The following is a 13,520-nucleotide window of genomic DNA, read 5'->3' on the forward strand; positions in this document are numbered from 1 at the left end:
GTTATCGGAATGATATTATTAGTCTGAAGCGTCTCGATTATACAGGACCGAAAGGTTTTCCTGGCAAAGGAATCAGGATTCGTGGTCCTCCTGGTGAGCGTGGTTTACCGGGTACACCAGGTACTTCTGGACCTCATGGATGGCCAGGTTCACCAGGTATCAAAGGTGCGAAAGGTATCAAAGGAGACGACTGTGGCGTTTGTACACCAGGTAAGTTACATCAACAAGTAATTATAAAAGTAACAATCGAAAAAATAAATGAAAATGTATTCAATGTAAATTGTTCCACTCCAGATGTACCGAATCGATTGCTGCTCGAAAGTTTACGAACGTTGAACTTCGATTCTATCTTGAAAATCTGTCCTCTAATATTGTTACATTATTCCATGTCTTCGCTCCATTTGCTACTGTCGAGACAATATCAGTTTACTAGCGTGACTAATGATGATGATACGATAAAGTACGAACAGTGGACAGTTATTACTATACCTTTGGTTTGCAATAGGGTTACAACGGTATTTATCTATTCTATGAAACCAGTGGTTCTTTTCGCTTCACTGCTTCGAATATATAAAGAAAAATTAAACTTCCTGCTATTTAAACTTCTGTGTTTAATTTTTAATCTTTTCTATATATTTTTCGAATAACCATATAGGATGTTTGTTTAAACCCTTCCAAGTATTCTTCTAAAAGAGACACACGTCTAAAAGCAGCAGTCGTTATTTACCGCGAGATCTTAAATCACAAGAGATCAAAAACTTACTTAAAAATGCAACAACTTGTCAGAGACTAAGTAGTAGTAGACAAAACAAAATAAGTGCACTTCGCTTCGAACAATGCTAAACGAAATAACGTAGTCGAACATTTACATTAACGGTGGATTTTTAAAAATCGAAATATGTATTTGCGCCGTGAAAGAAACACGTGAATTTCAATACAGGACGGCCAGGTAACAAGGGTGACCGTGGTGATCCTGGACTGAACGGATATCCGGGAACACCGGGAACTCCAGGAGCGCCTGGACCACGCGGATTCAAAGGAGTGCAAGGTAGACCAGGTATTATCGGGCCAAGAGGCTTGGAAGGCGACAGCGGGAGACCAGGAATCGCTGGTCCTCAAGGACCAAAAGGAGAACAAGGAAAGCTGATACTACCATCCGACGGGTTACTAATTGGTCAACCTGGTGATGTCGGTGACAAAGGTTATCCTGGGTACGAAGGACTGAGAGGAAGGCAAGGCGAACCTGGTCCACGCGGTGACACTGGGCCCCCAGGACCAAAAGGAGAGAAAGTAGGAGGGACACGCTTCGAATAAAACTAACGATTTCTCTACTGGAATAACAAATAACGCTCTTCTCGTTTCAGGGTGACCATGGTCTTACAGGATTTCCAGGACGCGATGGGTATCCAGGTTTGGATGGAATACCGGGTATGAAGGGTGATGACATGTTGACGCCGATCGAGTTTCTGCAGGGCGAACCAGGTTTGCCAGGCAGACCAGGACCGAAAGGTGTACAGGGGGATAAGGGAGCTAAAGGAGATCGTGGAGTGGATTCGCAATTCGATATAGACATGCAAGGAGAAAAGGGATACAAGGGAGAACGAGGTGCTCCGGGTAAGAAAGTCAAAGACCGGTATAAGAACTATTAGATATCGTAACTATTAAATATCGTGTGTAGGTTGCTGAAACTCTAACAAAAGTGTTGAATGAACATGTTTAAATTGTTGCAGGTGCGGACGGTTTCAAGGGTGCTCAAGGGCGACCGGGTGACGAAGGATTTCCGGGGCAACCAGGACCTGCGGGACTAGTTGGTTTATCGTTTCAAGGACCCGTTGGTTTGAAAGGATACCCTGGTATACCGGGTGATGAAGGCCCTCGTGGTGCACCGGGTGCACGAGGTCCACAGGGACCGGTTGGATTTCCGGTAAATATTGTAAAAAGTCAGCCCTAAAAACAAAAAAAATAAAGACATAAGTTATTCACTGGTCTTTACAAAAGCAGTTAAATTCTTTCTTTTTTTTTTTATATTCGGCGAAGTACAAAAACTAAATTTGCTCTCGATTGATTATTCAGGGTCGTGTAGGTAACAAAGGTGATCGTGGTAACCCAGGCACGAATCAAACGTACGGCGATTACGGATTACCGGGCTGGTACGGTCAAAAGGGCGACATTGGCCTTCCTGGGCCTACAGGTTTACCTGGTAGACCCGGAATAGATGGCCCTAAAGGTGTGAAAGGTGACAAAGGTGCACCCGGTTTAACTGGATTACCTGGACTTCAGGTAAATTTGCCTCTTTCTGTTTTCAATAAAAAAAAAACGGGTACAGGATGTTCGATCCTTGATTTTGATTTAACCGAGTAAATCGATCGGCAGGGAGCGAAAGGTCAACGAGGTATCAGTGTTCAAGGACTTAGAGGATCCCCTGGGGCACCTGGCCAACCTGGAATGCCTGGAAGAATTGGAGAGCCCGGTCTTCCAGGTACGACTATTTATGACTAATTGTTTAATCAATCGTGCAAATATCAAAACTCACTCTATACTAAGAATTTTAATATGGAAAACTTAGAGAGCCTTGTTTTAAATGTCAATTATTAACTTGTCCCGTGATACTTAATAAGTAAGCAAATATCGTTCTGAAATTCATTTGTACCCGTTCTTCATTCGATAAGCGACATATACGGTAAACTGTAAATGGTATCTTTCAAGCACTTTAGTTTGTGTAATGAAACAATTACCCGCCTCAATAGTTTTATCCGCTCCCACATAATTCACGTGTGTTTTACACGGACTATTGAAGCATTTAAAGCCGATTATTCGTACAGATATAGTTAAAATGTCTCGTTACATTTGAAATTTGAAAAATATGTATTTCCTCGCCGCTTCCGTTGGGAATGCATGTACATCGCCTCGTTTATGGTGTCCATGCGTTACCGTTAATCCTTGTTTATAATGGCGTAACAGTGCCACGAATCGTCGAAACAGCTCCGAAAGCACCGATCTCGAGGGAACAACTTGCACGCGCTGAACCAAGCTAATGTTGGTTATATTAATTATTGTTCGCATACGTATGTTGTACGTATTGTACGTGTAAATATTCTTGGTAAATCGAGAAATTTAGAAACATGTAAACATCGCTATCATCGAATAATATTTTTACCATGGTTATGTAAATTTCATAGGGAAAAACTAATTAAATACAACATTTTCCAGGTGTCGATGGACCACCCGGATTCGACGGAATGAAGGGGTTGAAAGGAGAAGTCGGTTTCACCGGACGTCAGGGTGAGGACGGTGACATTGGTCCGGTGGGTTACACTGGAAGAGACGGTCTTTGGGGTCGACCTGGCCCGCTCGGAGAGATCGGTGACACGGGCGAAAGTGGTGAACCTGGCCCGCCCGGTTGGCCAGGAGCGGTAGGACCGGACGGACCGTTAGGGCCTCAAGGCGAACCAGGAATGGCTGGTCCAGCAGGCCCTCCAGGGATAATGGGACTACCCGGATTCAAAGGTGTCCGTGGAGATGCTGGACTGGATGGCTTGGACGGACTTCCGGGGGAGAACGCGTTCAGTGGGCCCCAAGGTGACGTGGGTGAACCTGGTTTCATAGGTGAAGTCGGACCACCCGGTTTCCCTGGCGTGGATGGACGCCCTGGTTTACCCGGTGAGCCGGGGCTTTTCACCGATGGGTTCAACGGGCTGCAAGGACCCAAGGGTGAACCTGGCTACGATGGCTTCTACGGAGGTATTGGACCGAAGGTAAGCTAAGCTTTGGGAACGATGTCCAACGATATCATCGGATATAAACGTTCGCGAATGTCTTTAGGGAGAAATCGGTGACATGGGCCCGGATGGTGTGAAAGGATTGAGGGGAGACTGGGGATTTAAAGGAAGAGCTGGAGCGCCCGGTATTCCTGGTCTCGACGGCGTAAAAGGTGAACAAGGTCCGATAGGACCGTTAGGTTTAGACGGGCCTAAGGGTAAAAGAGGATTGGACGGTGACCCTGGTAAAATGGGTTTGCCTGGTAAGAGAGAGACTAACTAAATAATAATACGAGCCTAAAAAACGTGAAAACTCTTGGCGTATTTCACACTATACATTTTGTTCAGGAATGCCTGGTGATCCGGGTCCTAGAGGATTGCCTGGACTAGTGGGTACACCAGGACCCAAAGGATACGCTGGTGAGCCCGGTGTCCCATTGTTTGGTACAGCGCCAACGGGAGAGCCCGGAACTCCTGGCCTCCAAGGTTGGCCAGGTGAAAAAGGAGAACAGGGAGAAGACGGTTTTCCAGGGTTACCTGGTCGCAAGGTAATTTCAAGTTTTCAGTTAAAGGGGACAATGTTTAGAAAGAATTTATTTTTTCACTAAAAATTAATTAAATGATCGTAGGGTGTGATTGGTGATACTGGATTCTATGGAGTCGATGGAATTCCTGGTCTGCCAGGACTACCAGGTCTGCCTGGTGAGGAAGGACCTCAAGGTTATCCAGGTAAAAATAAACCAAGTTTCAGTAATTAAACTAGAACACTCATAAATAAATTTTGTATCTAAATATCCCCATATTTATTGTGTCGTTTAGGATTGCCTGGTATCAATCCTGAACCTGGAGAACCTGGACGTCATGGATTGGATGGTTTACCTGGTATACCAGGTATACCAGGTCAGAAAGGTAGTCCCGGAGATTATGGACCAAATGGCCCGAAAGGAATCCGCGGAGAGATGGGCCGTAGTATTCCCGGTATAAAAGGACTTCCAGGAAGTGAAGGTTGTTACTCATTACTTACAGTTTGGAACTTCCATTAATGCCTGATTTTTTAAATAATTTAACACGTCGAAAAAGTCCAGAATATTATAATTAACATACCTAGCTGCTGAATTCGAAATGAGCAATTCTTGTAGCTTCGACAATGCAGTTTCAAATACCTTGATTTCCATTTCGTTTAACTTTAGGATTACCTGGTTTCGACGGTTATCCCGGTGAGCCAGGACTGGACGGTTTACCAGGTGAACCTGGAAATCCGGGTCCGAAAGGTTTCTCTGGAGAACGGGGTTTCCGTGGAATTTCTATCCGTGGAGAACAGGGAGAACAAGGACGTCGTGGATTGGACGGTAGAGTGGGTTTGAAGGGAGAGAGAGGAGACACGGGTCTTTCAGGACTTGGAGGGCTGCCTGGAGAGAAAGGAGAACGCGGTGATATAGGGGAAATAGGTCTGTTTGGAATTGCAGGACCCCCAGGACCAAAGGTCAGTATCTCGATTCGAAGCAATGGTTGCGGGGAATAAATTAAATATAATCACGTACTTGAGTACGTGGAAAATTGTTACGCGACTGTACATATTTTACAGGGGCCAAAAGGAGATCGGGGTACAAACCCATTCTCACCTTTCCCAAGGAAAGGGTTACCGGGAGATACAGGAAGTCCAGGACTGATAGGTATACATTGATCGGCGAATAAGAGCAATTATAAGAGAAATGAATGATGACGAGTAATAAATGACGCGAACGAATGTTCATACAGGTCTCCCTGGACTGCGAGGAATGTCAGGCGATCAAGGAGAACAAGGGTTGCCTGGACGGGACGGTGAGTTTGGAATGAGTGGTCCTCCAGGTCCCGAAGGTCCGCAGGGTAAAACTGGCCAGATTGGTTATCCTGGTCCTCGTGGCTCTGTTGGACCGCAAGGACGTCCAGGTAAAAGTCTGATTCATCAACTAAACAGTTTAAATTATGCGTTGATAAGTATTACTTTGAGCCGTATAAAGAAAGGATATTTTTTATTTCATTATTGCATAAATATACAATGGGTGAATTTGTAGGATTCCCTGGAATAGCAGGAGTCCCGGCACCACCAGCACCAGGTCCACGAAACAGAGGCTTTTACTTTGCCCGACACTCGCAATCCGACATGATACCGCTCTGTCCACAGAACACGGTGAAACTTTGGGATGGCTTTTCGTTGTTACACATAATGGCCAATGGAAAACCGCACGGACAAGATCTCGGTGAGAAGAAACATCAGAAGATCGGGAATTAAGTGATTAAGTGATTTAGTCTACCTTCAACGCAACGTCTGTTCTCAGGTACGGCCGGAAGTTGCGTCCGAAAGTTCTCCACGATGCCTTTTGCCTTCTGTAATATCAACAACGTATGCGATTACGCGAATCGGGAAGATTACAGTTATTGGCTCAGCACTACGGAATCTATGCCCATGTCTATGGCTCCGATACCAGCACCACAAGTCGGTAGATACATCTCTAGATGCTCCGTTTGCGAGGCTCCCACCCGGGCGATTGCGATCCACAGTCAAACCATGGCTATACCACAGTGTCCGGGTGGCTGGGACGAACTTTGGATCGGGTACAGTTTCCTTATGGTGAGTACACTTCCTATCGCAATACACAAAATACTTACTCTTTGTAGAAGAGATTTTTTATCATCGTACAACGATAATCGAAACTTGCAGCACCGTGACGCGGGCGCAGGCGGCGGCGGTCAGTCGCTGGTTTCCCCTGGTTCTTGCTTGGAGGACTTCCGCATTAGACCCTTCATCGAGTGTCGCAGTTTAGGCACGTGCAACTACTTTTCCACCGCCACGTCCTACTGGCTAGCCACCATCAACGACTACGAGATGTTCCGGAAGCCCCTACCACAGACGCTGAAGATCGACCACACGTCGCGGGTAAGCCGGTGCGCGGTGTGCATACGCCGTCGCGTGACGGAAGATCCGCATAAGGCGCGGTTGAAACCGTTCGTGGTGAACGGCCACAACGAGCAAGTCGGCAATATTCAACGTCCGCCGTATACACGTTACCCGAACTATCAGTACCAGAGAAGACCACCCTTGGGTAGAACGAGAGGACCCAGCAACCGCGTGCCATACCACTATCGGAGAAAGGGACGGCTACGTAAACCGGAACGAACAACCACTACATCCCCGGAAGCTTAAGCAGCGATAAACGTGACGCAGCGCGTCCATGATCGGTGACGTGCAACGGAGCAGTCCGTACGTGTATATAACGAGATATTCGCAACTGTTAACCCTTTCAGTGCTAGGATCGATCCGATCGCGAGCAGGTATTTAACGTTCTTCGTTTGTTATCACTTAGGACAAAGCCGAGCTGAATTATTTCTTGCAAGCTTCGATGCGAAGCACAACATTGGTCCTACGTGAAATTGTTTGGAAATTATAAAACGCGCACAGTTTTGTCAATCTACACCAACGAGTAGGGAAAGAGTTTATCGCATCTGCTCTCGCTTTCATCCTTGTGCAGAACGCAGCAACGACGGTGTCGAACATAAATGAGTACCGAATGAGTTATCGTGACTCACTACACTGAAGGGGTTGGGAATTAAGTTATCGCGTCGATTTAGCGTGGCGCAGCAAAATAATACGAGAGAGAATTCGTTCGCGGTTGTATTTTAATGCCAAAAATACCATAACGGAGACGAACGTCCTTCGCTGAAACTGCCAATCAACGACGTCCGCCACGGTGGGCACGATCGAATCCGCGAAACGATTGATTTTAATCAACGATCCAGTGTATCATACATATATCGCTATTGTTTAGTTTGTAATAACTTGTACGTGTATTTGAATTAAGTCGAACAAACGCGTTTCATTGAAGCTATCTCGGATGCTGTGCCGTACAACTTGACTATTTTTACGTGGCTGAACGTCGAGTGCTTTGTGTTCATCAGTGTCCTCTTTCGCGTGCACATATTTCACTGCCTTTCGAGAGACGTGGTAACAAGGGCAAAATGTTGTTTTCTTGTAACAATGATTAGCGTCCTTAAACATGTGCCTTATAGAATAAATGAATTCAGCAATGAACCATTCGGTTTATTTTGTCAGATGTGTTCTTCGAGCATCGAATGGAAAACGCTTCGTTTTCTACAATTTGAGATGTTTGAAAACGTGTCCACGAAAGAGGCCATCAAATTTTTAAAATTCATTCTATATCGAGAGTATCCAGTATAAAACGAATGTTTTCCATAAGAGAAAAATAAATTCGCTTAATAACCAATATTATTTCACTTTTGTTTCATTTTATGTAAAATGTTCTTTTTTCTTCGTTTTACGACTTATATTTAGATCGTATCGCAAGAAAGCTGTAACAATTGTCGCGATACTTGCCACGCGTATCCACTATCATAGAATTTCTGTTCAAAGATACCATAAACGTAGAGAATTCAATAATAATTACCAAACGACGTTCATTCTGTGCTTGATGGATATCATAGATAATCGTAACGAACAATTGTAACGAAAGATGAATACGAAACTGTTGCGTGTAATGGTAAGCCTGCTATAATTTTATATTTATATATTATACGTCACTATTTTAGGTAATAAAAATATGAATTATTCAGAATGTCATTGTTCAGCAAACCGTAAAAATTGTTTAAACGTAAAAAGGGAGAAAGAACTCCAACTCCGTGCGAGCAGAACGAAGGGGCCGAATCCTTATCCGGCTCGTACAGCGAAGATTCCAGTTTCGCATTCGAATTCCGTTGGACGATGGTTCAATCGTAGAGAAGGATAATTGCGGATGCCGGACGCGTGACATCGAAAGGAAAATAAAGCAGCGTGAAAACTAATTACAATTTAATGATCGGACCCGCGCGGACCAGGCGCGAACATCCAAAATAAACGTACACGTGAGAGATCGATATTATATTTATATTTATAAAATTATTCATCATTAGAAAGCACATATGATCTATCTATATGACGTAATTCCACTACTCACACACGCGTACAAGCGTGCCTACGAGCGCACACACGCACAAAGAGAAAAAAACACGCGGAGCCGCACGCACACGGTGAAATAACCACATTCATTACCACTCGTCGCGCACGCAAGCGTAAGCACACGCAGACATACACACACCCGCACACGCACACGGAGAGACACGCACACGCAGACGTAAAACCATACATACACGCGCGCGGGCATACATACACACGTACTTACGCGCCACACACGCACACAAAAGTAAACCGCTGTGTGAACGGCGACGCGCGACTAACGAAACGAGTATACATGTCTATGTATGCACGTGTACATATTCAGAGTACCTCACGAATGTGTTTTACAGGGTTTCGTATTTTCTTTATTCGTAATTTCATATTTTTTTTTCTTTTTTTTCTTCAATCTCGCCATTTTTTGCTCCTTTTCCATTCTTATTTACTTTATGTAATCTTTCGTAACTGCTCGAATAATTGGAAGAAAGTGCAACAGAGATGAGCAGGCCGGTGTCATCACAGTGATTATACCGTTTTATGTTACTACACGAGAAAATATCAGTTTTTCGTCTGTTCAAAAATCTTTTCATCTTTCTTTCTACGTACACCTCTTTCCACGCCTCCATATTCCTTCGCGATCGATCAAATGGTACACTCTCTCGATCCCATCCGGATACTTTTTTCTGTCTTCTTTTTTTTCCATCGACACCTAATTCTTACGATCTAAATGTATCCTTAAAAACATTATGATCCATCTCGTTAATAAGATAATTAATCGCTAAAAAAAATGCTCCCGTAAAAGTGCAACTAAAAAATAAAAAAAAAAAAAAATAAAAAAAGAAAACGAATTCCTTGTCTATTCGTCTAACAAAAGACACTCCATCAAACAATCACGTTAAACTCGATCAACGATCTCCTCGCCGCGTGCACGATCCTACGAACCCGTGCGAAAAAGGTCGAAACTAAAATAGGGATGGAGATGAAGAGAACACCGGGGGAAGAGATAAAAATTCGTCGTCTACGACGAGTAATTTGGATAAAAAATATATATGTATATATAATATATCGCATAAAAAACAGCTACGCTAGGGGACACCGCACACACATCCGCACGTTAAACAAGAAGAAAGAAAAACAATGATTTAACGCGTTCTGGCGCGGACGTCCGTTCGCGACGATAGCAACATCCGCCGAAAACGGGGGAGATGCTACGAATTCGCGAGTGTCTACCTCGTGGCAATTTCTTCCAACTTCTTTCGTCGATTTTTTACATTTCTCTCGTCTTTCATCTCTTTTTATTTCTTCTTACTCTTTTTACTCTCTTTTCTAATCTTTCTTTTTTTTTTGTCTAATAATCGGTGAACATCCTGGAAAAATAAGACACTTGCGTGAGATTTCTTTCATATGCATGTATGATATATACATATATACACACCGATTCCTTTGTGTCGCGCGGCGTGTGTATATACATATACAATGAAACGTGAATTAGACGTATGTTCCACTTCTTACTACATTTTCCTCCGTCATCTATTATCTTCTTTTCAGTTTTTTTCCCATTTCGATTACGATCGAATGCAACAACGGATGTCGTTCGAGAAGTAATTTAAATGTGCATCTCTAAAGACCCAAAAGAGAATTACCGAGCTATGCAAAATAGAAGGATTGATCTCCATTTTTTTTTCTTTTTCTTTCATCTTTCTTCATCTTCTTCACACGTATACATATATAAATATACGTAAATTTATATATCGGTTACATACAAGTAATTGTCTGAATTAATTGTACATAACGCGCTATATAAATCCCTATAGATATACATATATACATATGCATTTATACAATATATATATGTATATAAAGGTACTCTTACTATTGAATAGAAATATGCATATTTCAAGTGTTCAATAATATCAATATCGATATAATAATAATTATTATTATTACAATAATAATAATAATAATAATAATAATAATAATAATAATAAAATAATATTATTAATAATAATCCTTAATATTATTATAATATAATATAGTAATTGCAACAAGAATATTGGTAATAGTGATAATGATGATGTCAATAATAATAATAATAATAATAATAATAATAATAATAATATAATAAAAAATAAAATAAAATAATAATAATTATTATAATAATAATAGTTATAATCATATTAACAATAACAAGTATTCTTTGTCACATTTTGGTTGCAGATTCTTACAATCACAAATATATTATTCATAAATGTAATAGTCAAAAAGGATCGATTAAATTAAGAGAGAATACATGAAATAGTGCTCTATTTGCTTTCTTTCTTTTTTTTTTCTTCTTCATCTTCGTCTCCTTCATCGTCCTCTTACACTTCATCATTCCTCTTGTGTACAATAATTAAACCTATAAATAGTTCTATGTTCAACAGCCAGTGGTATAGTAAAGTATACCTTTGAGGTACCTACGTAGTTTCTTTCAGTGATACCAAATACAACACTGACGGCGACGCGTACCTAACCGTGAACTAACGGGGTGTGTCACGCAGCCGTCAGTCCATCGTGTCGGTATTATATATATTTTTCATTCATACATATATGTATATATATATATTTTAATTTATATATATATATATATATATATATATATATATATATATATATATATATATATACTTATATTTATATATTTATACTCGAATATCGTCCGAAGCTGGGATGCCTCGGGAAAAGGCTTTCCATTCCTTCTGTTTTCTTTCTTTCCTTTTATATATATGTATATATATAAAATAAGAACATCGCACTATTCTTGCCACGTGCTCCCCGCAACTACCCCAATCTTTTCGACCATCCGTAAACTCTCTACCGTACCGCACGAAAACGATCGGCCCTTCACTCTCCCGCGTACGATCTACGAATTTCGATCCACGATCGATGTCCTCGATCGTTCGCCGGCACCGCTTCGCGCCACCTCAATTATACCTCGTAGAAACTGAGACGCTTGTCGCAATATTAACGAGGTCGAGGAAATGCAATCGTCGGGGGGTCTGGGGGGGGGGGGGGGGGGGGGGGGACAAAAATTGTCTTCGACCACAGCCAAACGAGAAAACAGAAACTTTTGGTCCATCGAGTTTCGAGCGAGATTCACGTCGACGCACTTGCGGACTTTTCGCGAGTTCGAATCGTTCCAACGGGGGAAGAAGGCAACGGAGAGCACGGCGCAACGGTTTAGCTTCATCTTTTTCTTTTTTTTTTCTTTTTTTTCTTTTCAAAATTGTATTTGGTGATACGTATCTGAATACTGACTTCGTGTGTCGCAGACGTTTACATATAATACAATTAGTATCCATTACGTATAAGGTGTATGGGCGCGTGTATGTGTGTGTGTGTATGTATGTGCCAGTGTCTGTGTATACATATATCTGTCCGTCTGTCTGTGTTCGTGTACGTGTGTCCAATCGATGTCCACTCCACTTTATCTTCCTTCCGTTTCCGTTCTCCATTCACGCATCCCTTCCTCCGGTATCTTTTTTCTCCTTCTTCCTATCTCTGAGTTTACGTTCAAACGTATATTACATAGATCCCTTTACTGTTCAAAGCGTTGACCGGCAGTCACTCCGACAACAGTTCCCGTAACAGCGACGATTGGTTCACCTTTGGATCACCTCGAGCCACTTCCTCCATAGAAGTCTGGAAAACGAATTCCGGTTGATTATTTCGCATTGCCTGGTTGGAAAAGTTCTTGCGATAACAGATTTCCAGATACAGACAACCAGAATTCTTTCTTCCTTTAATGACTTTTTGACTCAGAATGTAGGAGATATTGGACAGAAAGCAAGCGAAATTTCACGAGAATTACCACTTTGAACACGGATAAATCTTTAGATTTCTTCTTAAACATTGTTCAATTATCAGATACTATTTATTAGAAATTATTTTGTAAATTAACGTAACGTTAATTATACAAGGAACAGTACAAGACAAATAATCTGTCGAAAAGCACCAACATTCTGACTACTTATAAAAACCCGAGAATCGAGATACACTACTGGTCAAAATTAATGCGTTTGTATTCAATGCCTGCGAGCACTCGAAAGCACCGTGAACATATTTATATTATTTAGAAAATTAGAAACATTTTTCGCATATATATATCACTCTCAACCCTATAAACCAATCGCATCGTATCCCGAATTTTTCGAGTACTCGCGCCGGCTCGCAAAATTTCTCTAAAAAGCACAAAAAAAAGATAAACGAAAAAAAAATCTCGACGGGTTCTCAACATCGAGTCGATTAACGCCATTCTGGTAGAATGCTCCAGCGGAGGCAAACGCAAAGTCAAAACTCAAAAAGAAAACTGTACTGAAGCCACATATGTTCGCTACACATCCAATGTTCCAATGCACACCAAAGGCTGCTAATCTAGTAACGCTCGTAAAAAACGAAAAAAAAAAGAAAAAGGAGAGAGAAAGATTCACTTTGATCGTCCGTGAATTAACACTGTCGATACAGAAAATAGATCACGGATAAAGGAAGAAATGGCGCTCGTGTTTCTATTTTTTTTTTTCTATCATTTTCTATAAAAAGCAGTTATTTTGCGCAACGTTAAGGTAACTACGTTGAAAGTAGAACAAAGTGTCGAAAGATTGCCAGGTTCGTTCACGTAGGCGTAATCCTTCAACTAGTATATAAATAAAAATACAGATGACACTTTACACGAATTCTTCCAATTCATTAATTACTAGTACGAAAAAACGGTCAAGTTAATGCTTAAATTAATTGCCAAT

General features: G+C 41.7%; 2 protein-coding genes across 14 annotated transcripts in view; one reads left to right on the forward strand and one right to left on the reverse strand.

Annotated features, from left to right (window-relative positions):
• LOC143425497 (uncharacterized) overlaps positions 1–8,368 on the forward strand; it is a 47,093-nt gene extending 38,725 nt beyond the window's left edge. The window contains exons 10-26 of the mRNA XM_076898347.1: positions 46–210; positions 941–1,290; positions 1,365–1,614; positions 1,731–1,924; positions 2,074–2,280; positions 2,374–2,479; positions 3,211–3,755; positions 3,823–4,021; positions 4,107–4,306; positions 4,388–4,487; positions 4,578–4,763; positions 4,949–5,241; positions 5,344–5,431; positions 5,517–5,687; positions 5,813–5,998; positions 6,077–6,369; positions 6,460–8,368. Of these exons, the coding sequence (XP_076754462.1) occupies positions 46–210; positions 941–1,290; positions 1,365–1,614; positions 1,731–1,924; positions 2,074–2,280; positions 2,374–2,479; positions 3,211–3,755; positions 3,823–4,021; positions 4,107–4,306; positions 4,388–4,487; positions 4,578–4,763; positions 4,949–5,241; positions 5,344–5,431; positions 5,517–5,687; positions 5,813–5,998; positions 6,077–6,369; positions 6,460–6,942 (4,016 nt within the window). The 3' untranslated portion in view covers positions 6,943–8,368. The remainder of the gene's footprint in view (positions 1–45; positions 211–940; positions 1,291–1,364; positions 1,615–1,730; positions 1,925–2,073; positions 2,281–2,373; positions 2,480–3,210; positions 3,756–3,822; positions 4,022–4,106; positions 4,307–4,387; positions 4,488–4,577; positions 4,764–4,948; positions 5,242–5,343; positions 5,432–5,516; positions 5,688–5,812; positions 5,999–6,076; positions 6,370–6,459) is intronic.
• A 3,604-nt stretch (positions 8,369–11,972) lies between these two features.
• Positions 11,973–13,520, reverse strand: part of LOC143425498 (uncharacterized) — a 101,581-nt gene continuing 100,033 nt past the window's right edge. For all 13 annotated transcript variants that reach the window (XR_013102042.1, XM_076898350.1, XM_076898362.1 and 10 more), the window contains one exon: positions 11,973–12,423. Coding sequence is in view for 12 of the 13 variants with exons in the window: in XM_076898350.1 (XP_076754465.1) it covers positions 12,346–12,423 (78 nt within the window). In the remaining variant the exon portion in view is untranslated. The remainder of the gene's footprint in view (positions 12,424–13,520) is intronic.

The sequence above is a fragment of the Xylocopa sonorina genome, chromosome 7 (genome assembly GCF_050948175.1).
Source record: "Xylocopa sonorina isolate GNS202 chromosome 7, iyXylSono1_principal, whole genome shotgun sequence".
NCBI classification, from domain to species: domain Eukaryota; kingdom Metazoa; phylum Arthropoda; class Insecta; order Hymenoptera; family Apidae; genus Xylocopa; species Xylocopa sonorina.